The 25,249-nt window shown below is 36.1% G+C and overlaps 3 protein-coding genes and 1 pseudogene across 4 annotated transcripts; 1 reads left to right on the forward strand and 3 right to left on the reverse strand.

The window, feature by feature from the left end:
- Positions 1-69: 69 nt before the first annotated feature.
- LOC147380433 (uncharacterized) lies at positions 70-1,831 on the reverse strand (the record flags this gene model as incomplete). The annotated part of the gene is made up of 2 exons (XM_086431697.1): positions 70-386; positions 857-1,831. Coding segments are annotated over 2 exons (1,275 nt in total), but the record flags the coding sequence as incomplete, so codon positions are not given.
- Positions 1,832-5,579: 3,748 nt separating this feature from the next.
- On the forward strand, positions 5,580-7,596 carry LOC147380434 (protein DEFECTIVE IN EXINE FORMATION 1 pseudogene; annotated as a pseudogene). Its single transcript, XR_015175318.1, has 3 exons — positions 5,580-5,992; positions 6,133-6,203; positions 6,982-7,596. The product of XR_015175318.1 is annotated as a protein DEFECTIVE IN EXINE FORMATION 1 pseudogene (transcript).
- Positions 7,597-8,996: 1,400 nt separating this feature from the next.
- On the reverse strand, positions 8,997-10,451 carry LOC147380435 (glucan endo-1,3-beta-glucosidase 13-like). The gene has a single exon (XM_086431713.1). It carries the CDS (start codon positions 10,194-10,196, stop codon positions 9,081-9,083), a length of 1,116 nt encoding a protein of 371 aa, XP_086287839.1. The 5' UTR covers positions 10,197-10,451; the 3' UTR covers positions 8,997-9,080.
- Positions 10,452-13,348: 2,897 nt separating this feature from the next.
- Positions 13,349-23,852, reverse strand: LOC147380436 (mitochondrial uncoupling protein 1-like). Its single transcript, XM_086431705.1, has 9 exons — positions 23,492-23,852; positions 20,082-20,297; positions 19,870-19,948; positions 19,545-19,678; positions 19,326-19,424; positions 19,107-19,211; positions 15,930-16,004; positions 14,212-14,298; positions 13,349-13,512 (listed from the first exon to the last, which is right to left on the reverse strand). Exons 1-9 carry the CDS (start codon positions 23,735-23,737, stop codon positions 13,483-13,485), a joined length of 1,071 nt encoding a protein of 356 aa, XP_086287831.1. The 5' UTR covers positions 23,738-23,852; the 3' UTR covers positions 13,349-13,482.
- Between the last annotated feature and the right edge of the window lie 1,397 nt (positions 23,853-25,249).

Consider the following 25,249-nt stretch of genomic DNA (forward strand, 5'->3'; position numbering starts at 1 on the left):
GAACATTTGACTATGAAAAAAAAAAATCTTCACTTTGTTGCTTTCTAATTCGAATAGGTACTTCCCGCATTCCTCATCCAAAGCAACTAGACCCTCCCAACAGGACAAAGAGGTGGGAATGGTAAACAGGTCCAAGGTGCATCCCCATCTATTTGAGTAGGAATCTTTATTCTATCATTTTCCGTTAACATGATTTCCGCTGAAATTTTATCTTCAAGCAGGTTACTCGCTTCAGAAAGCTCAGCAAGTTTTCTACTATCTAGGATTGCTGTACAGATGGAGAATGCTTGCAGCGAAGAGATTGACTCATTGAAATCAATGGAGTAGATTCCCTTCTCGAAAGTCGACATGCTGAGGACAGTTCTGTTTTCTTGAGTTGCTCCTTCCTGTCAAAAATATATTTTAGAGAAAAAAAGGGGAAGATACTTGGCCTAATGTTCACACAGAAAAAGAGTGGCACAAACATTGGTAATGCTGGGTTTGAGTATAAAACAAGGGACCTATTAGTTGCACACCACCCATTACTAATTGCACCCCCATCACTTAAAAATTCCCATTTGGATGATAATACTCCAAAAATAATTTAAAAAAATGTTGCACTCTTTTTTCCATAGAAATTATTGCTGGCTGAGTAGTTTTTTTGGCAAAAATTCTTGGCTGTTTCTAAACCATGTTTACAAAGTTGCACGTTTCAAAATCATTTTGCAAGAAATACTTCGGTTCCAAAGAGAACACTAGCAAAACTTAATCACGAGAAAAATAGAGCGCAAATAGGGATCACAAAAACAAAGCTACAAAAAGATGAATAAGCTTTAAACCCAAAAAGGTTATGTATTGAAATGCAATCAGTTGTTTAAAAAGTGGTTATAAAAAAATAAAAATAAAAAGAATTTTTAAAGGTTGGTGTGCAACTAGTCGGGGTCCCTAAAACAATTACCTGAATGAAAAGTCCAAATTGATCTGTTGTGTGAAAATCCTTAGGCGAACTTGAATTCTTACTGCATTGATCCTTATTAGCAAGAATTCTAAGACTGCAACCAACATCCCAGCCTCCACAATCACATGATCCACCCGTTATCCATCTATTGATCAGAGATGAAGGTACTCCTGAAGCTGGCAAGCTATGAACAGCACCGGGAAGTATGACTATGAAGCTAGAAAGGCTTTGGTTTTCTACATAAGATCTACTCTGCCGATGTTCTGCTGAGTTGCAAGAGCGACTTTCTTCTGTGCTCTCCTTTGGGACCTTGACAACAATGGCCGCAAGTTCGCTGTTGATTTCTTCACCTACCTGTTTTTGCTCAACATTGAACAAAACAAACTCTCTTACCATAAATTGATCCTTGGAGTCGTTTCCGATGTTGCTGCACTGAGAGCTAGAAACCTTCATTTCACCGACGATTTTAGGGATATAGTCGATTTTTTTACCTTTGCTTCCTTGGTTTATCCATCCTCCACTCTTCTTTTTAGTTTTTTGAAAGGAGTAGAATGTATAAACCAAGCTACAATCATTCTTCCCAAAAGCAAGAATGTCGTTGTTGTCAACTGCAAATGTAAACAAGGGGAGTCCATCCTTAACTGTTACTTTTAAAATAGCTTGCACCATCAATGACACACGCTTCTCATCTTGATGCGATTCCACTGGCTTCGCCATACAAGAATCCAACTGTTTTGAGGTCGATTCATCTCTTGATGGTTCGGCTGACTGAAGGTGATTGGCTGCCCTTGGTTTCAGCAATGGATCCAACAACCTTCTCAATGGGCTAGACTTGGCTCTGCCATATCGAGTTGTGTGGGTTGATGCATCATCTATTACTATTTCCCAGCAGTGTCAGGTTCCTATTGAAATTGGTTCTTACAAAGACACAGTGGGGTGATGTTGTGCCTATGGATGTGGGTCACATCATTTTGGGTAGGCCTTGGTTATATGATAGAGATGTAACACTATTCGGCTGGACGAATTCATGTTCATTCACCTATTAAGGCAAAAGGATTACGTTTAATCCTCTCCAATCCAAACCTACTATAGTGGGAAAACAATGTGAGTAAGGGCAAACAAAAGAATAATTCTAATACCCTTCATATTGTTAGTCCCACAGAATTTGAGAGGGAGACAAAGGATGAGGCTACGTTTTATGTTCTGGTCACCAAAGAAGTCTCACCAGAGTCCAACTTAGAAGTACCACAAAAAGTATTGCCCATTTTACAGAACTTCCAGGATATCTTCCCTGATCAATTGCCTAATGAACTCCCTCCCATGCGTGACATTCAACATGAAGTTGATCTAATCCCTGGAGCAATTTACCACATCATATAATATTTTGTCAATAAGACCACATGTATGAGTCCATTTGAAGTAGTTCATGGTTACAAGCCTAGGACACCTATTGATCTCATCCCTATGGCAATTTCACACGAGTCATCTGAGTCAGCACAATCATTTGCACAACATATTCATGAATTGCATTCTGAGATTAGGAAGCGAATTACCTTGAATAATGAAAATTATAAAATGCATGTTGATTCACGCCGCAGTTTAAGGAATTTCTAGTAGGTGACTATGTGATGATTTGTATTAGACCTGAGCGATTCCCACAAGGAGTGGTAAAGAAGTTGCAAACCCATAGTGCTAGACATTTTAAAATATTGAAAAGAGTGGGTACTAATGCGTTTGTGATAGAGCTTTCATTGGACATGGGAATTAGTTCAAGCTTTAATGTGGAAGATCTTGTGCCATTTCAAGGATCAACACTACCACCCAATATTTCTGACCCAACCCATGACCCATGGCATTTTCCATCACAAAGTTCCATACATTTGCCTCCACCTATTATACCTCAAAAACAAGAAGAAATAGATGATATCTTGGATGATTAAGTGGTTTCAACCTGACATGGAGGATATCAGAAATTTCTTGTTAAGTGGAAAAATAGGCTAGATTCAGATTGCACTTGGATTACATAAGCAGAGTTACAAAATATTGATCCGGATCTCTTGGGGCAATACCATAGTTTTGTTTCACCAAAGGCAAAATTTTCCTAGTCAGGGGAGTTGATGGGGACATCAGATCATCACCCTCTAAATATGATCATAGGAGAAGGAAATCACAAGCTTCCTTGTGGATTGGTGATAGCTACGAAAAGGACTTGAAGATTCCATGTGCAAGATCTTTTGAAGACTTTACATTGGAGAGTGCATATAGGTTGCATTTGGATCGAGGAGGACTTGTTGGTTGAATTAGAACTATCAACGCGTGACCATAGTGTTAGAATACTTAGGATTTATTTAATATTCTGTTTTAGACTCTATTTTGGATTTTTTGGGCTTAATTTTATGTTTTATTGGTCCATGGTCATAATAAAGATGCTTGGGGGTAGTTTAATAACTTTAGGTTGTCTTTTATTTAAGTTTTTAAGATTTGAAATTTTAGGAGAGAGATAATTACTAAAAATTAGATAATTTTTGTAATTCATCCTTTACTTAAGGGTAGCTTAGGTCTTTTCTCTTTAGGGTTTTATTTATACTATTTAAAGACATCTTTATGTTATTTTATGGAGTTTTTTTTTTTTTAATACAATTTACAAAATTTCTAGTTTTCCTATCTTCAATATTGTGGCATTCATCTTGGTGAGTGAGAATCATTTATCTCTTCTATTTTCATCTTGGTTTACAGGTATAGTCTAATTTTCTTTTTCTTTTTATCTTATTTTCATCTTTTTTTGTTACTAAACCCTAGGTAAGTCCTTACCCACATCCTTTTAAATATCCTACACATACTTGAACCTACCAAAACCCCTCGCAAAACTACAATGTTGTTGTATAGCTCAAACCAATCCAAAAACTCTTATCTAGTTGACCTAAATCAACCACAAAATCATCCCTATTTACTGTCCAATAATTTATAGCAGGATTAGACCATCCTAAAATCCTTATTTTTATTAATCTAATCTTATTCCAACTCTAGATCTAACCTTAGGAACTTTAATTTTCTAGATCTTCTTAGATATTGTTAGACTAATACCCTAGGCTAGTTGGAAGTTCTACCTTTCATAAGATCTCTCAATTTAATATTTTAAATTCAGATCGGTGGGATTTAAGACATTGTCTAGAATTATTTGTTAGCTATTTATTAGACTTTTCTTATTTCTTTGTGGTAGAATCTGGTATCTTATAAAATTCATTATCCTTGATAATTTTTTTGTAATCTCAGAACCATCATTTTAGTTAGTTCATAGTCCTACATCAGTTTGTTATATGTATTTTGATTCTTGTCTCTTTGTTCTCATTTATTTTATTTTTTGATACAAATTACAAATATAGTTGGCAGTTTGGTACTTTTATTGATAAAGATAACTATTTTGAGATTTCAGTGATGGGAAGCTTGATATAGTGGTGCCATCCTTTGTTCACTACTTGGAAGTGCTAGAAGGATCCGATGGAGATAAAATGCCAGGCATAATTTGATATTTCTTGATTGGTTTTAAGTTGGTTCTGAAAATTAACTAGTACAATTATCATTTTACTTTCATGTCTTTTTTGACTTAACAGGGTAGCCTGCCTTCCACCAATCAACTGTTCATTCAAGTCCTCTCTTATTTGATATTGATAACGATGGTGTGAGAGAAGTAGTGTTGGCTACCTACAATGGTGAAGTGCTATTTTTCAGGTGATTATCTAACTAATTGGTGTATAATAATTTTGTTGGTGGTGCTTATAGTGAAAAAAATCACAATTAAATCACGATTGTAATAGTTGTCAATTAAATCTTGATTTTTTCAAAAAATCGTGACGTTTTAGAAAAAATCACGATTTAATGGATGATTTTTAAAAGAAATCACAGTTTATTTTTATTTTAAGAATTTTTAGCTATTATTTTATTATTTAATATATGAAAATACATATTTTTTTACATTTTAAACTTACAAAAATTATTTTTATATTTTAGTTTACGGATGTTTTCCCAACTTAATCTGCTTTGACTGACTTTTTCCGAAGCTTTCTCTTGCCAAATTACTCCCGAACCTCCATTTTGTCACTAGGGTGGTGATTCATTCAGTTCCTGTAGACAGATCTCATCCTGATGTCGAGGATGACTTACTTATTCAAGAGGCTGCTGAGATTAAATCAATGTTTGGTAAGTAATTATATGTTTCAAGAAGATCTACATGAAATGGCTGTCAAGAATGTATTGCACTTGGCACACGAAACATATCTATTTATCAGTTTTCCTTTTACAATTAAAGGTGTTGGTCACAAGCATACAAACAGTAGTTGCAAGATCAACTCTTTGTTTTTTTTTTTTTTCAATTCGTCCAAGTTCTTAAAACTTAGATACATGCAAAGAAATTTAATTAGGCTTTTCTGTTTATCTGGAATGTTCTGTAACACTTTTCTGTTTCTCCGCATGAAATTCTCAATCTCAGATATCATAAAAAAAATACTGAAGTTTTCAATTTCAATGAATCTTTGTAGAAATGAATGGAAGTACACCTGGATCAAACTCTTCAATTTCTTCATCAAGTGGAGGGAACCTTAGCTCCTCGGTGAATATTCCGCAGCCAGAGAATGCGGGGTAACTGAATGCTAGTCAAGCAGAAGGGAATATTAAGTTACCAACAACTATGGGCAATTCCACTGAGGATGCTCGCTCAGACGGACCGTCAAAACAGAGAATGTAACGAATTCTGGAAGGCAGCTTCTTGAAGATACTGATTCAAAAGGGATACAGAGTGGTGGTTCTGAGTCTGATGTTAATAATAAAACCAATGAGGATGTTCATGGTGCAACTGTGGAAAATGATGAAGGTTTGGAAGCTGAGGCTGATAAATCTTTTGAGTTATTCCGTGATATTGGTGAGCTAGTTGATGAATATAATTATGATTATGATGACTATGTTGATGAATCCATGTGGGGAGATGAGGAATGGAAGGAAGAGGAACATGAGAAAGTGGAGGATTATGTGAATATTGACTCGCACATCTTGTGCACTCCAGTAAGTTGAATATTTTTATGCAGCATTGTTTTGTTGAATATTTGATGGTATTTTGTTATTTTTAAGTTGTGGATGATGGAAGGAACAAATAATGCAATGGGGTATCTTCCAGCTAACCCATAATTCTTTGGTTGTCCTAGGTTATAGCAGACATTGACAATGATGGTATTTCAGAAATGGTGGTTGCCGTGTCCTACTTCTTTGATCATGAGTAAGTTCTATTGACAATAACCGAATAAATTTATCATTTCTTATATCTATCTATCTAATAATATATATGTGGGAAAAGGTTGCATGAACCGAGGGACCATGTAGAGCCTGGACTGAGGTCCACATTTGGGTCACGTGAACTTCCCTGTTGGTCCAAATGACACCTCTGCCCTCTTGTTGGTGGTCTAGATTGGGTTTGAAAAAAAAATGTTTTTTTTGGGCCAGATCTTGAGTTAGATAATGGATGGCCACCAAACTCCCAGATTTAAATTTAAATCCAACTGTAAAATAATCTCTTCATTCAAAATTTTTTTTTTCCGGGGGGGGGGGGGGGGGGGGGAGTTCATAAAGTTTTATGGTTTACATACATGTGGCACCCGATGGTGTTTTTGGGTGCCACATTGATTTATATTTCAAAAGTTAATGTTTTGTAACTTTTCAGAGTTTTTTTTTTCTTGGTTCATTTCTAAATTACATGTTACAATTAAAATAGTTCACTTTGTCATATAATCCTGGGCAACCTCCTTTTACACTTACAATTAGCGTGCTATATCAAAAGGACATGCGCTACGTGCAGTTGTCCATCGGTTTTAGAAGTCAATCCGTTTTTCTTTAAAGTTTCAATTTTCACTATTATGGTGCAATCCTTCAGGTTCTGTCTTATTTTTTACTGCAATTTTCTTTCAAAAATTATGTTGGGTATTGATAATAATATAAATAAAGATTGCGCTCTCTTTCTAACTGATCTTAAATTAATGGACTGGTTTGTAAGTTGACAGGTACTATGACAACCCAGAACACTTATCAGAACTGGGTGGTATAGATATTGGGAAATACGTAGCAGGTGCTATTGTAGTTTTTAATCTTGACACAAAGCAAGTTAAGTGGACAACACCACTAGATCTAAGTACAGATACCGCAAACTTCCGTGCCTACATATATTCTTCTCCAACTGTGACTGATTTGGACGGGGATGGGAACTTGGACATTCTTTTCAGGACTTCCTTTGGCTTGTTTTATGTTCTGGATCATCATGGTAATCTCCTAAGGGTGCATTATTGTTCATGATTAGATCATATTCTAGTATATCTTTCATTTCTATTGTTTATATCTATGAGCACCTACTTTTAGTTGTACCTGACAAGTGCCTGTACTGGAACCACTTTCCGTAACAAGTGAGAGGAACAGAAAACAGAGGAGACAGATTTGATTCATTAACTACTGGTCTTTCTGGCTTAAGCACTCATTTTAAAGGCCAGAGTTGTGTTTTTAATACTGTATTACTGTGTGCATATTGTACTTTTGAAGCCAGTTAGTACATGATGGCCAATTGTGGGAACCATCCAGTTCAGATCTTGTTTTGTTTAATGATTGTTTTTCATTTTTTACCCAAATCTTGATCCATGAATATGCCATGCACTCTCCTCATGTTGTGCCACTGTTACGTTGACATTTTATTAATGTTTCTAGGCATTGCCCGGCTAGTTACAGTTTACTTGGTATGGTTACATTGATTTTTTTTATAGGTAGTTACATTAATTAATTATTAGTTGTTTAGACACTGGTAGGGACCCTTTATGTTCCTACTTGTATTAGTATTATCAGCTGTTTGTGTTTTACCATGTGTTCATGTTTTACCATGTATTTTACCCTGTACTCAATTTGGAAAGGTCTTTGTCAAGGGACAACAAACCTGGATGAGGTCTTGATTGTTAGTGAGTATCGATTTTAGGGTGAGCTTTGGAAATTCTAATATAATTTGCAAGATTGATCTTGAGAAAGCATATGACCACGCCAATCTCAGGATTGGCTATTAATCCCGCTAAGAGTAAGTTTTTTGAGGTGGGATATCCCATTAAAGTTGACTGTTTGACAGTGATCCTTGGGTGTGAAGTTGGATTGTTCTGAACATCGCACCTAGGTTTGCTTCTTGGGGTGCTCTATACGGGCAAAGCCATTTGGGATCCAGTCATCGAGGGAGTGGTAGGCATCTTGGTTCTTGTAAATCTAGGTTTTTATCCAAGGGTGGCAAATTGACTCTTTTTAAAAGTGTTTTGTCTAGCATTCTGATCTACTTTCTCTTCTTGTTTAGTATGCCTAGAAATGTGGAAAACCAATTAGGTAAGTTATTTCAAGATTTTTTGTGAAACCAAATTGAGTTAGGCTGCGGATTGATATGATACGAACCAATATCATATCATCTTTATTGTTTTTTGTTTCTATCCAAAGTTATAACATTTCCTCGAGTCTTTCTGGAAAAAGAACATGTGTTTCTGGTTCTCTTGAATCCTAGGGATGTTAAACAACACCACATGGACAAGTCATCATAACAGCATTCCTATAGAAAATCAGTTAATTTAAACGTAAATTTCTATTCTCATTAAACATTAAAAAAAAAAAAAAATGCGTTTATGGCGGGCAGGCCCAATAATCCCAAGGTATTTAGCTATTCTCTTCGTTAAAGCTATAAACCAAAGAACAATTATTTGGATATATAGAAAATTATCAAATCTAACAACTTTTTAAGTCACTATTAAATTTGATTTGAATGTTTGTTTATAGATCCACCAAAATCCCTATAGGGGGATGGATGGTAGGTAGGCCAATTGAGACGATGAAAACTCAAATTCAAGGCTCCCATAAGGTGCTGGTCTCACTGGACTTCACACATCACTTACAATATGATTGTTGTGATGAATTTACACCAAACTCACACCGGTCCATATACAATTGAGGAAAAAAAGAAATGAATTAATAGAGCCAAATTGCAAGATCTAATACTAAACTTTCCCCTTGAAAGCATTAAGCACATTAACATAATATTTGAATGTAACTTCTAAGAATCTAAGAAAACCTGAATTATTCTAAGAAAATCTTGTCATTGCCACTGAAAAAACAAGATGAGCACCATCAAACAAAACCACACCACCCCGAGACCATCATCATCAGCTCTAGCAGATACCGAGAAATCGAGCTGGTATTTCTGAGTCATATTAGGATAAAGAATCCCCCAATGGTCTTTCGAATCTGATGATCCTTCATCATCCAACAACTCAAATATATACGTCTCTGCAACTCCATCTCTTCGCAATGGTGTTCCAAGACCTGATCCCAAATGCCGAATTAATCCCTTGTAGTACATCTCTGCATACATCTTGCTCTCTCCCATTTCTTCTCCTCTATTACTTGGCCATCCTGTCTCAGTCACAATTACTGGAACATCTTCATAGCCAGCCACAGTCATCGCAGTCAATACAGCATCAACCATCACGTCAAAGAGGTTCCGATAACGTAAACCCGTTGTTCGATCGTCTAGAAAATTGAATGGTTGTTCTTGGAATAAAGCATACCCAATTGGGATCTCAAAGTTGGATCGGTACATGTTGTAGGGATAAAGATTGATGAAAAAGGGGGACTTGGTTGTTGACAGGAAATCAAGAAGCGGTTTCATCAAAGAATCGGCTACGGATTCTTGAAATTCTGCAGAAGAGGGAGGAAATGCAGTGGTGATCACACTGATGAAGGAGAAAGTGGTGGAGACCGAAATCTTGTTAATCCCGAGCTCACGAAGTGCTTTGTAGACATTTCTGATTGCAGGTAGAAGGCAATTTGAGAGTTCGGGAGAGGAATCAAGGGTGTCATTTCCCACAGAAATAGCGGAGATGCGAGTTCGTGGGTAGAAAGGAACGATGTGGTAGTTGAGCCATTGGAGAGCTTTGGATTGGTTTGATGAGATTTGAGGGATTAAGGAGTTAGGGATGGAGAGTAGGAGAGAGATGCCAGTGTAAGAGAAGGAGCGAATGAGCTGTGGGTCAGATTTTGGGAGTCTGACGTGGGAAATTTTGAGGGATTGGAGAGTGGAGATGACTCTTTGAGGGTTGCGAGAATGAGTGTAAGTGACACCAATGGATGGAAGTTGTGAAGATTGAGAGGTTGTGAGGAGAGAGAACGAGAGAAAGTAGAAGAGATAGAGATTGTTGAAGGAGAAAGACATTTTTGTGTTCTTGAGAAGAGAGAGAGGAGCAGTTTTCGGTCTGAATTCTTTCAATCTTTGGTTTGGTTTAGTGGGTTTTGCTTTTGAATTTGGTGTTTTAAGAGGTAAGACGCATTGGGGGGAGTTACAGCTGACTTAGAGGCAGTTTCTTTTGGCGGGAGTGATGGTTGGTGGAGTTGGGTTTGTTAGTTTTGAAGTGTCACAGAATAAGTTCTTTTAAAGAGGCAATTTAGCTTAGTGGTAACCCAATAGTTTAAAAAACAACAAACATAAGAAGTATGTTTTATTTTTATTTTTATTTTAATAAAAAGTCCATTATACCTTATATCTGCAAAATTTCACATAAGAAGCATCCAAAATGTTTTTAACCTCATTTTAAATATATATATATAAATATTTTTAATTTTTACTCTTTTTTTTTTGATAAGTGTAATATATTGATGAAAAAAGGAAGAACAAAGTACAAGGAGGCTGAGGAAACCTCTCAAAGAGCAACAAAATAAAGAAAGGTTAAAACATCAATGATTACTTAAAGAGTTCTATCTAAAAACAAAGTCATCAAAAGTAATCCTCGCAAACTAAATGTTTTATTTTGACCAAAGGTACAAAAAGCCCATGATCTCCAAGAACCCGTCGTGAGAGCTTCTCATTTTACTATTAAATACCCTATTATTCTTCTTGTTCCTCACAGAACAAGTTCTTTTAAAGAGGCAATTTAATTTAGTGGTAACCCAATAGGTTAAAAAACAACAACATAAGAAGTATTTATTTTTATTTATTTTTTAATAAAAAGTCCATTATACCTTACATCTGCAAAATTTCACATAAGAAGCATCCAAAATGTTTTTAATCTCATTATATATATATATATATATATATATAATTTTTGCATTTTTTTTATTTTTATTTATAAGTGTAATATATTAATGAAAAAAGGAAGAACAAAGTACAAGGAGGCTGAAGAAACCTCTCAAAGAGCAACAAAATAAAGAAAGACTAAACATCAATGATTACATAAAGAGTTTTATCTAAAAATAAAGTCATCAAAAGTAATCCTTGCAAACTCTATGTTTTGTTTTGACCAAAGGTACAAAAAGCCCATGATCTCCAAGAATCCGTTGTGAGAGCTTCTCATCTTACTATTAAATACCTTGTTATTCTTCTCGTTCCTCACCGAACCTTCAAAGTCATTTCCCTAAAAGCATTCTATTAGCTAGTCTAAAACCCCTAATCCCCAACCACCCGTTCTTCTTGGGTATGCAAATAGCCTTCTATCTAATCGGGTGATATTTTCTTCTATCATTCCTGTCATTTCACAAGAAATTTCTCATAAGTCTTTTTAATCTGATTTCAACGGACTTAGTAAGTGTGAGCAAGGAGAGAAAGTAAATTGGGATACTCGTTAAGGTGCTTTTTATCAAGGTTACTTTTCCTCCTTTAGATAGATAATTGACCTTCCACGTGCTCAACCTTTTCTCCAATCTCTTAATCACTCCTTCCCAAATTTTGATACTATTGTAGGGAGCTCCCAACAGTAAACCCTAATAAGATGTGGGTAAAATATTATACTCATAATCCAAGGTTGTAGCCATCAAATGAATAGCATTCACATCTCCTACCCCAAACAACTTACTCTTTTACAAATTGATATGTAAACCAGAAATGGCCTCAAAACAACACAATAAAATCCGCTTTCTAGTGGATCATTGATCAATGATCAGTCTTTGGGGTTATTTTTTAAAATAAAATTTTTTCGAGATCAATCTTTAGGGTTACTTTTTAAGATAAATTTTTTTTGAAAAACAAGAACCTGATAGTTTGATCGTTTAGGGTTAGAAATTATTCTCTTGAGTTCTACTGGTTGACCATATATAGAAAGAAACCATGGAAATGGTTGTAATCATCAGAATGATTTATAGAAGATCAATTTGCATGCCCTATTCTACATTGAATAGTTTGACATTCATTAGATCAAATCCAACCCACATTTCTAATCTTGTTCTAATTTTGTTCTTAAAAAAAAAAAAAAAAAAAGAGAGATAAAACAGACATTAAAATAAGGTGAAAATTGAGCTAGAGACGTGGAGTGTTCTTTTATAGGGCTTTCTCTAGATCACTGAAGATTTAGAGACTGGTTGAAGTTGCTCTTGGTGGGGTTCGAATTTGTTCAAATTCTAGAGTTTGTAGACCGATTGTAGGTAGTACAACACGTGAGGAGAGGTGAAAGGAATTGCACTTGTTCTTACTGTAGTAAGGATGTATAAAAAGTTCCTTCCTCAGATTGCATGATCCACCGACCCCTTTTTTTTGTGTCAAGAGATGTCATAAAATTCGGGGAAGAAAAAAAAAACCTCTCCTGATAAGAGACCAGACAATTAAATCAGCAAATCAACGAATTAATTGTGATGTTGCCCATTAATTGCCTCCCTCACCCTTTCTCTTCAATGTCAAAAATCTATCTTCTTCAATCTTCAAATCTCAAAAACATAATTTAGGGGCTTTAGGGAGGCTGAAGATAATGCGTTTTTGGGATGAAATAAAAAAAATATCATTTGCACCATCTCCAAAATTTTCCCAATTTTTATTTTTCAAGTATTTGTGGATCTCTCTGAATGAATCCTAACTTGGTTGCCATGTCCATGAGTTTGTCATTGCTTTAGTACTAGGGAGTGTTGAGGATCCAATACCGAATCAATAACTCAAGTTTAACCTAGTAGATCTCTCCCTGCTTGTCATCTGCAATGATGACCACCTAAATAAGCTTTTGCTTCATTTTCTTTTCCTGAAACCACTGTTTCTGGGCCTTGAGAATTCTCTCACCTTGACCCTTTAAATCACAATTTGATCGAAACCTGATAGTCCAGTCTTTCAGATTAACATGCAAGAAGAAAAATGTTTCATATTAAAGCTAACAAAAGTTTCGAATAATTATCTTAAAATCCCAGTTTATCATGAATCAGCTTAATAATTTAATTCAAATGATTTCAATGGTTACTATGATTTCAAATAAGCCCCAAATCAAATAATCAACACCACCATTCCCAAAACAGGGGAAAGGGTAAATGTGGTGGATGATGATGCGTTGGACCAAATTGTCTGAAACCTCTCCAGCTATTTCTATGACATAAGCCTATCAATGAAGAAAGTAAGAATAACAATGACAATGGGGGGAAGATTTTTATTCTCTAGTTTTTAAGTTGTGTTTTTTTGGAGCGAGTCCCCCAGCAAATGTAACGATGCATGTCTACCACCACCCCATAAAACTTTGGGCATATGTAATCTAATGTTATGCTTCCCTTGTAATGAACTTCTTAGCCTGCAATGAGATGGAGAAAAATAGTTAATATAAATTTTTTTTTTTTTTAAAGGAAAAGTAACAAAGAAAAAAACTGGTGAGCACTTAAGATAAGCCCCCTATGATTTCAAATTGATAACGTGTCCTAAGTCTTCTGTTATAGACCAATGAAACATGACTTGAAAGCCCTCATTTTCAACCTTTAGCCAAAAACCATTGCTTTTGCTACCCAAATTCTGTCAACCTCAAGTTAGCTCTTCCACCTATGGTAAGTTATTTTTAAACTACTCAACCTCATTTTCAATCTATTATTGCCAACCTCGCTTTGAACTCCCCCTTGTAGACAGACCCTCAATTTTTCTTCCCAAAATTCCATCTTGTGCTTCTCCAACAATCCTACCTCTCAAAGTTGAAAATGATGGGGGATTTTTTTTTTACCCAAGAGGTTGAAGATGACGATGTTTTGGGAAAGAAAAGTCTAACAGTTTTTTGTCTACATGTTGAAGATGAGGGTATTTAGGTAATTTCTCATTAGTCTATAAGAGAAGACCAAGGTCCAGCATAGCAGTTAGCACCAATGGAACTTATCACAAATATTCACCAGACTGCCTAGATATTTCTGAGTCACCCAAAAGTAAACAGGCAGCCATGAATGAAAATCACTAGTTAGTTCAGTCAAATTGAGGGATTTGGAATGCACAAGTAATTTAAAAATTTTACCTGCTCTAGAGTCAGAAACATGATCACATTCCATGAGCCGAGCCGACCAAAATTTGGAATGAACCCTTTATAGAAAGCAAGGGGTCCCTACAAAACAAAAAAACCAAAGTCAGTCACTGTATGACATTTATATAGATCAATTCCTTGTAGAGTTGTTCGTTTTATCAATTTTTCTTTTGTAAAGCCAATTTATTTTCCGATGAAGCCCTTGCACTATATTATTGAATAGATATGCAAATCAAAATTACAATAACCGGAATACCAATAAGAACTTGATAGAACCAGAACCTTAGGTATGTGTAGACCACACTGTCAAGATCAGAAGAGTTTACAACAAAAAGGTGGGCTGAAGCTCACTTTTATGTGAAACAGAACTTCACAACATTAACGCCTTATGATAACAGGTGTGTACAGCAAGGATTGGGCCACGATTGTTTGGAGCAACAAAGTGATCCCCAAGCACCGTTTTATCTCCTGGTCATGCTTTAGTGAGATTGGTTAGTTAGGAGAGAGAAGCTTAATCAGGCCTCGTGTCTATTGTTGCGCAAATGAAGAAAATAGAGACCATCTCTTCTGCTCATGTCACTTCACCAAACAGATTTGGATCAACGTTCTCAAAAGATCCCTTAATTCAAGAGCTCCTTCCTCGTGGGACTTCAAAATAGAGTGGGACTCCAAAATAGAGTGGATTACAAGAAATTGGAAGAGTAATGACCTAGCCATTGAGTTTAAAAGAAGCAGCTTTTGTGCCTTCATTTACCACATATGGACAGAAAGATGCAGGAGAATCTTCCAGAATGAATACCTGCCAGCTACTCAGGTGGAAAGACTAATCACTATTTGTGTTTGAATGAGATTCTCTTGCTTAAGGTTAAAGGTTGAAGACATGCCTTATTCTAGGCAATTTTTTGACTCTTGGGTGATTAATGTGGCTTTCTACCACAAGGAGTGTATTAGGTGCCAGTGGAAAAAGCCTCCTTGGGGTTGGTACACTCTTAATATGGATGGATCTCTTAGAGGGCTCTATGTGGGTCAGGAGGGCATTGTAAGGGATGAGCAAGGGTCTCCTCTAGCATCTCATGTTAGCTGCATTATGGGAGACAAAGTTCTAATGCATGACCTTCGGGTTATTCAAGGACTGAAGTTGGCTATTTCCTTACAAGTTAACAAGTTGTGTGTTGCTGTCCAATTTATCTCGGGTCAAGCAGTAATGCCTTGGTATGCAAGGAGAATGATCAACACTATCAAGGAGATCTCAAGTTCTTTTCAAGAGGTCAGATTCACGTTCATCTATAGAGAGACAAACAATGCTGCAGACTTCCTGGTGTCATGGTTTCAATCCTTTCAAAATTCAACTTGTCTCCTTCTGAGTTCCCTACTCAGCTTCTTACCATTGTAAATGAGGACGCCTTGGGAAAATCCTATGTAAAATTGTAACCTTCTTTTGTCAACTGGGGGTCCGCTAAATACCCCCTATTACCTTCCGGGGGAAAAAAAAAAAAAACAGGGTTGTGCAAGTAACTCTTTACCATGTTCTTAAAACATGGACAAAATCCTGAGGAGACAATTGGGCTAGTTTTCGACTTTGAAGTATTCTTCAGTTATAATTAAGATTAGAGCATAATTGTCATAAAAAAATGATTAGAGCATAACTTTGGAAACATGAGTATATAATTGAAAAAGGAGTGTCAATTGCGTGAAAGTGAAAATGAACGCACTTCATTTTTCAAAGTCTTGATGAAACAATCGAGTGTGCTTTTGTAGACCGTCTCTCCCATCATTCTAGACTTCACCTGCAACGAACAAAAAAGCATGTAAAAAAATTTCCAATGCTTTCTTCATCAAATAAAGAAAGTTAACAGCAACTTTTTAACAAATAGACAAGCAAATATGGAAGTAATTCACTTACTAAAGAACATCTAAATAAGAATTCGGCCTAAGACAAGTAGACTTCATCATACGTGAACTAATGACCAGAAATATAATAGGAACATTTCCTTCTACTAACATAGCTGTGAACACTGTGCTACAATTTTTTTTACCATATATTAATAAGAGAGATTTCATTATCATTTATTCTCCATTCAATTCTGTCCAGAGCCACATCTTCTATTATTATCCACCAAAATCTCAATGGCATGATTTCATAGTGCAGCTAGGATACTACTTAAACAAAACTGTCTAAAATATGATAAGAGAGTCTCTCTTTGACTCATCTATTAACAAAATACTCCCTATAAAGCAATGTAGTAAAAGCTTCACCCAGGCAACTGCCACGACCAGTCCGAATCCCTAGCACCGAGGCCAGCCCCTAGGCAGGCTTTAATCATGACGCAGCTACCTAGATGCATCTAAGCATTAGCACGAAACTTAGTGGTTATTATAATTTATTTTCTACACAAACATAACCTCTCAGCATGCACGTTATCTAATTACCTATTCTCTGCTTTATTCATGCTTTGGAACCCTAGCCATCAAGTTTTAAAGGTCTAGTTGCCGTACACTTTTTCTATAATCACAAGGAGCTGTGTTCAATACAAAAACAACCCTCTTGCTCCCTTCAAAACACCATTCTCTCTTTTTTCATCAGTGTTGCTCTAGAAAATATATATCTTTTTTGGCACATAATCTCTATCCAGTATAGAAACGATCTATTTGTAAAGTATACAAACGATGCTCACTTTTTATTCCACCTCTCCCTCTTCAATATTTTGATACGTTTTCATTTGCTATACTTTATGGTTGCTTCTCAATGTCAGAACGGGGAAAAAAATGACAGTTGTTTGTAAGTGAATTTTCTTTACTTAAAGAGCATTCAACTGAATAAAAAAGAAAATTTTAACAGTAATCACTTATCAAGTTGCATAATTGATAATCCTTTTGGTCGTATTACACGACCTATGGGTATGTGCTTCATTACTTTTTTCCATTAAATTTTATATACTATTTCTATGAATAAATTAATGAAGAAACAAATTTGTCTAAGGCTTTGCCTAGACTTTGTTTAGGTGTTGCCTTTGTGTCATCTAATGCCTTTGACTACTCTAGCATACCAATGAAAACATAAAACCACCTCTAACCCAACTAATCCTAATCCTGGAAGCAAAGACTGTATCCAATATCCATCATACCTAGGTTGACCAAAGCAATTCCCCTTGCTATAATTTGATCCATAGTGAGTTTTTATCAGAGCTGCTAACCAAATAAAGAATGATATCTTAGATGGAACTTTTGGTCCCCAAATTGCAATATCTATAAAGGATAAATGTGAAGAAAAAACAATAGATATATATAAAGAACTTACAAAAACACTTTATCATTGCAAATTTTCCAATCCCATTTGTCTTCCACCATAAGGTCAATATGGATATGAGATATATAATCAATTAAACTAGCAATCTATTGAACCTTTCAATCATTAATTTTGATCTTGTGACTGAACCATGAAGTTGTTAATTGAACATTTTTCTTTTTGAGACATTAAAAATAAATTTGAAAAATGTGATCCAAGGGGTGAAGCTTCACACCATTAGTTTTCCAAAAATCTTTACCCTCGCCTCCTTCTCCACTTTGAACATTATTATTTTTTGAATTTCAAGCAAAATCCTATAAATTCCTTTCAATAGCCACACTCATACGAGGATGTCAATGGCCCATTTTCAAAACCAAATCAACCACCCTGCATTTTTTGTGTTGATGACCTACCTCCACAAGTCATTTCTTTCGTCTCCCAACTTCCACAACCATTTTCCTACAAGTGTTATGTTCATTGATCTAATTTTCTAATGCCCAAACTCCCATTCTTTTAGGGGAGACAAATTTGACTCCACCTCACCATGCGGAAACTGCTTTTTTCCATCCTTATCATTCCATAGAAAATCACAGAGTAACTTCCCAATTAGCATTTCTACACTTCTAGGCATGATAATAAAGATAAAAAAGAATATTAAGATGCTCGATAGAATGCTTTTAATATCAGTCATTTTCCCTCATTTCGAGGTACTTAAATTTCCACGACCCAATTCTCCTCCATATGCACTCAATGATTGGGTCCGAAATGATCTTATTTTTTTACGCCACACCTAATGGAAGACCTAAGTAGGAAAATGGGACAGAATCCAATTGACAACCTAGGAAAGTGGCAAGAAGTGCAATGTTTGATGATGTGCCTATGACGAATTAAACAACTTTTTCTTTAATAAGCAAGAGGGTTAGTATTTAGAAATTAGGAGGTGAAGGCAGGTTTTCAACCCATGTCATAGTATCAACACACACAGAATTTAACCAACATAGAAAGTGCTAGCTCGCACTTTCTAAGCAACCTTTTGAAAGCCTGACAATGGCCAAGTACTTTGTTAAATGTTATAAAGTTCAAGAATGTATTGAAGTTTATCACATTCATGTACCCTTCTTGAGCCTATGAACTACTACATGCTAAATCAATAAGATATGAGAAGCAGAATCTTCAATAATTTGCATCTCACAAACAAATATGGGGAGGAAAATCCAGGTAGCACAACATTGCACGTCAATAGCATGAAGTTGCCATGCTAATATATGACTACTTTTGCAAGTCACAATCCGTGTTCAAATATAATCAATCAATACGTCCAAACCCTATTTCTCTTGTAATTCAGTTGCAGACTCGAATTAAAAATGGAACCTCATTTCACAGATCATATGATAAATAGTTTTTTCTGGATTAACCAAGTTTAACTGCCCATGAACAACAAACAGATTTAGCTAAACCATTTTCTCACTTGATTTTACCATTATGTAGAAAGTTATGAATTACGCCATAGTAAGACGATGGCTAACCAAGTGATTATAGGGTCACCATATTACCAAATACTATATTTACTTGATTTTGAAGAGATAAAATGAAGAAAGCTTACCACATCGACTGGGGAGCCAATACAGACAGCGAAAAATCCTGCCCCCAAACCAGCTAGGAGATGTGTAAGAACATTATCTGTGAACCCTGGAATTTTCAAAATTGTCTGCAAAGGGATAAAAAGAATTTGAAATTGCAATGCAATAAGTATTAAAGTGTACATGTTAGACTTTAAAGAACAAGAAGAACCCATCAATGAGACTCAAATATTATATTTTACCTGCTTCACTTGATCGTAACTAGCAAGCTCAGCTGCATTTATAATAGCATTTCGTGCTACGTTAGGTCCAAGTCCAGTCCACAGAGCCCCAAATCCTTCCTAAATTTGTGATCAAATTGACTAGCCCGATCAAAACAATAAACAATCTCCGCACCAACCCCCCCCCCCCCCCCCCCCAACACAACACACCCCAAATAAAAAAACGGTTAGATATATAACCTGTTTGACAATGGTGGAATAAGCATTTAATGCCCCAGAATACTTCCTTGGCACCCCAGGTGGCAATTTGCCTTCTGCTTGAAGTCGAACTTTTACAAGATCAGTTGGGTTAGCCACAGCAATTGCTAGAGCACCTGTTTGATGCCAAGACACAAAGTAATGATTTCTATTTTAACGCTTGTTTTAAACTAGGGAAAAACAAGAAATTGACAATTTAAATTCTCTAAACGTTGAGAAAAAAAAAAAAAGGAACATGATATATTTGAACAAATTCCTATTATAAAAGCCAAACATTACTGAAATAATCACAAAAATGTAAAATGACCTGTTGTAAATGCAGCAAGTATTTTCTTCGACAAAGGAACATCTCCTACAAAATCAGGGCCAACATAGAGGCCTTTAACCTATCCAATATAGAATATACGCATATGCATCAAGTAATCATTGAGCATAGAGAAAAAATATATATATAACCCAATTACTTGAAAAAAATACAGAAAAATAAGTAAATCCATAAAAAGAAAAATTCAAACTCACGGGTTCATATAAACCAATGCGTAACCCTCCATAGATGCACTGACGATGTAATCCTGGTATAATGCCTTTCCAAAGTGCGGAGAGACCTTCTTCCCGGGCGATAGTAGCAACGGTACCCAACAGGCCTCTGTATTTAGGTATAGCCACTCCATCCCCTGCTGCTTTCTTTTGAAGCTGAAGCCTAACTTTAGCAGTGTCCAATGGAATAGTACAAATCTGCATGAATTCCACAGGGCAAAAAAATAGACCAAAATAAAAAGTATTTCATAAATACAAAGAAACATTTGTTCAATTGAAGATGTGAGAATCAATTGACAGGGAATATAATTGGTTCTGTCAGTGGTCAGAGCATTTAGAGAACCAATGTAACAGTCACAAAAGCCATTTTCTTGACTAGGACTAGAATAAGACTCAGGTTGAATTTAAGGGGCTGGCTAAGTTCTCTTTCCAATAATAGGTTTTCACAAGAGCGTTGAATAATCACAACACATGGAGAATCATACTACAGTTCAAGCTTCCTGAACTCCAGAAATCTCACTGAGTACTGTTGGTTATGAATTCATGTTGCCCTAATTTTCTATAAATAGAATCAGAATTAAATTTTAAGTAACTAAATATAAGTTCAGGTTTAAAAGGCAAAACCTGAAAAGTTGAGGTAGTAGATCTTGTGATACTAAGACACCAAATTCAACACAATAAAATAACACTCATGGGACCCAAATGTTGATGAGTCAATGACTGATTTTTGGAAAGGATATTCTCCTCACCAAGAATCATAGTCCACATTATTGTTTTTTTATAAGTGTTAAGATATTATTAATAACAAGGAAAAAGGAGGCTGAGGAGCCCCCATACAAATGAAAAAAGAAAGAAAAAACAAATAATACAAAGCAGAACAACACCCCACAAATACTAAGTATCACACAGGGAATCCCATCTGAAAACAAGGTCCTGGAATGAAACTCCCACAAAGTCCTTGCTCAACTTCAACAAAAAATATAGAAGGCCCAAAATCTCCATAACCACCGATTGGGGTGTATTTTGTTATGATGTGTGTGAAGATAATCTCCATATTACAAGGCCCAAAAGTCCGTATTATTGTTGTTATGATGTGTCCATCTTCCCCCAAAATACAAAGGTTGACTCCTCTCCATGTGGCTCTAGCTCCATATGTGTCACATTTGGTTGCTCTCTCTTTCTACACACACAATACATATGTGTGTGTATTTATCAAGGTATTTTAACAAGCTCTATAGGACTGTGACCTTAGATTTTCCCAACAGGGACAAAATAAGCATATTTAGCAGTGAGGTCCTCATGGCCTACATTACTGGGACACATACACCCAACAAGGCAATATCAACATCAACACAAATACAATACAACTAACAGTTTGCAATCAAATTTTTGTGGAAGCAAAAAAAGCCAAGTATGATTGGCCTTTACTTTTTAATGTTTCATTTTGGAAATGAGTAAGAGTCATAGCATCCTCTTTAAGGAGTGGTGTTTGTCAATCCCACCCCATGGCCAAGGACAACATCATAGCCCATCACATGGCTCAACCTAGGGCTGGGTTGAGACGATCCTGGACGGGGTCATCCTAGGTTCCAATGAGCACTTTTGACACAACCATGTCAAACAGGGGAACTGCACTAGAACTAGTGGAGTCAATTGAGCCCGCAAGCCGAAAAAACAAGTGTTAGGGCTTTCAAATTGAGCCTACAAAGGTAGGGCCAGGGTTCAATAATTTTCAATCATGTCAAATTCAGGTCAGACTAGGGCTTAATAATGCCCAATCTAGCCTGGCCCGGCCTGCTACTATATCTTATAGATACATTAGTAATATATAGTTAGCTGAATATCTTTTTCATTACAAAGGTTGAATTCTAGTTATTTCATTTGGCATATACACATTAGGGCCGTGTTAGGGCTTAGTTGACTCAGGCCTGACAGAGGTATAGGCCTGGTGTAAGGTAGAGCTTGCCTCTTTTGGGATTGGTTAGGGATCAACCAAGCCCAGACCGAATCCATCCATTGAAAACCCTAACTGTGGCACCCATATAGACCTTGAGGTCATGGCACGCACCTGGTACACACTTAGGTGCAGGGTTGTGCCTTTTCTCAGGATGATTCTAGTGAAAGGATTTGGCAAGCTCGGACCTCATGGGATACGTGTACCTTTCCATGGGACGCTCGATGCACATAGGCAGGGTAAATTCCCTATTAGATGGCATTATAGAACAATATAAGCAACGTTGTGTGTTGAAGCACTAGAGATGGACCCAATATGGCATGTTGACCTCGTTAGGTGCCCGGTTTGTAATGTGAAAAGGATACTACTATGGGTACAGGGACCCCTTGACATAAGTTGAATTCGTGTGTGTCAAAGTAGCATCGAAGTATTGTACTGGGTAGCAAACCTACCCAAATACTCAAGGCTTGCAGCAGTTGGACCGCAACTAGTAGTTGCACAATCCCCCACTTTTGAAACTCACAGGACCATGATAATATTCCATAAAATTTCAAAATTTAACAAGTTCCACCAAACCTATGTGGAGCAAAAAAAAAAGATAGCTGATTCACCCAAGTAACCAAATTATAAAAATAAAACCATAAATAAAAATATAAAAAAAAATAAAATTCAAAAGAGAGACACACCAGGACAGATGACAGAAGAGGCATGTAGCATGCTCCCTACCCTTGACATACACGTACACATGCAGCACACATTCATAGAATTGAGATCCGCCATCTTATTTGACACAAAAAGTAACCTGGGGGCATATAGGCTAAAGGGTGACCTGACCAGTGACCACATTCATGGAAATGATCAACATATGAAATCAATACTAAATCCCCTTGGTGTGACTTACAAGGATGCCTTCTTCCCTACCCTCACCCTGATGTTGAGCATTCTTCTACCCTAAATACATATTTTTATATTGTTTTTCAAATTTTGCAAACAAAAATTCTTATAAGTTTACACATTCAGATTGCATCTAGTCAATTATCATCGAATACAAACATTAATGGCCAGCTTGAATCTGTTTCTTCTGTCAAAAAAGGAGTTTTGGGGTGAAAATGTCAATCCAAACATTGGAAACTAGTGTGTAAACCAGATACAGTTGCGAGAGCAGAGCGGTAATGTGGGAGTGCCAAGTTGGGAGGAAGTTTGAAGAAGGATCAAATCATTAAGATCCAAACGACATAAATTAACATTTTCAAGTTGAAAAGGATGGTTACTGAGCTCAAAAATTGAGAAAGTAAATCCAAGGAAGAGCAGAAAAATTAATAAGAAAATGCCAGACTCGATTAAACTTCCATAGATCAAACATCAGAAAATTAAAGAAATTCGTAAGAACATGATCAGATTAATACGAATTAAAGATAAAGCGAGGCAAATCAATCACCTCAGCGACACAAGCAGCAAAAGCACTGCACGCGAACGTTCCAGCGAAAGAAATATCGGTCTTGGGCTTTAGATCGGCTACCATTGGAAAAAACTTAATCGATTCCCCCAAAAACAATTCTGAAAAGATAATAGTGAGGAAGAAGAAGAGATTAGGGTTTATATAATGTGTAAGAGTGGAGAGAAGATATAAAGTGGAGGAGTAAAGAGAAGAAATGGAAAGAAAGGTAGGCAAGAAAGCAGGCATTTGTTGGAGGAATCTCGGGAAAAGAGAACTGTAGTGGTTGTTGAGTCGCCCAATTGGGCGTCTGAGCTGTGCTCATCCTTGTCACTTGTCACCTTCATTTATTCGCTCATCCTCGTCACCCACATTTATTCGTATTAGTACTGTTTGCAATGGCGTGTACTATTTGCACCCACTCTTTTTTTTTTCTCTCGTTCACCCCCTTTCCAATAAATCGTAAAATTAATCGTCACAACCACTTAACGAAAGAACAAAATTTTCTTTTGATAGAAAGATTCTATCAGAAAGAAAACTACTAAAAAAATTACATTGCAATTCAATAAGAACTTATCAATTGACAAATTTGATATTGACTTATTGAATGAAATTTTTTTTTTTTTTTTTTTCATTATTGAGATTTTCTAACGATTATTACATTTGAATTGAGATTTTCAAGTTCATTGCTAACTTATTTTACAAGTTCTAAAGGTAATTCTTTTTGTACCACGAAACCCTTGTTGAAGCTAATGTAGGTTCAAAGAAGAAGAAAAATGAGAAAGTGAGAGATACGAAGAAGAAGAAGAAGAAGAAGAAGAAGAAGCAAGAAGAGGAGGTCGAGGAGAAGGAAATTGATAATCGATAGGGATGGTGGGTGAAAGCAGTAATGTTGGTGAATGAGCAAAAAAATGGGTGCAGATAGTCCATCCCAATTGCAATTTGCCAAGAAGTCGCAATATTAGCACCCACTTTTTGAGATATCTACACCCACTTAAAAAAAGAAAATGATAGATGGATCCCAATTATATTTTAGTACTTGGATCCACCATAATAACTAACCATTTCAAAATAATAAAAAAATCCATAACATTCGTTCATGCCTATTCAGGAAGACAAAGGGAACTCGTGAGATTTTTTCATCTAGGATTGAAAAAGCTTCTAAAAATTATTATTTTGATCAATTTCAACAATGAAGATTGGTTAACATTAAATTTTTATTATCTATTTTTAGTGTTTCTATTTGATTTTTTTTTTCTGAACCAAATGAATGATGCCCAAGAGATGCAACAATGAGGGTTGTAACTCAATCAAATGACCATGATGAGAATGAAATCTTATAGTTTAAAAGTTTTAAATCAAAATTGTTAGTTTTTGATTCGCTTCATTTTCTTCATGTTTGTAGACACGTGATTTCGTCATTACGATGACCACATCTACTAAGGTTAGGAGTCGCCACCATTCATATTGTAAGTGGGTGTGAATGGTCATCCGATGTGCATTTTTTTGAAAAAGTGACATTTTTGGCGTTTAGTGACTTTTGGTGGATAAGAACTAATCGAACCTTGAGATTCGGGATAAGCGGCTCGGTTGGAGAAAATGGAAAGTGTTAGGCACCCTTTTCTCTTCACTAAATAGTGATAACCTCAACTCAACTCGGTCATTTGATTTTAGAAAATGCAAAAAATAAAGTGCCACGTGTGTGCATTTGTACCCTAAATAGGGATTTACTTTCGGCTTGATTATAGGATCATCCCATTA

The sequence above is a fragment of the Akebia trifoliata genome, unplaced genomic scaffold (genome assembly GCF_017979445.1).
Source record: "Akebia trifoliata isolate Shusen 1 unplaced genomic scaffold, ASM1797944v1 Contig01401_ERROPOS500000, whole genome shotgun sequence".
In the NCBI taxonomy this organism is placed as follows: Eukaryota; Viridiplantae; Streptophyta; class Magnoliopsida; order Ranunculales; family Lardizabalaceae; genus Akebia; species Akebia trifoliata.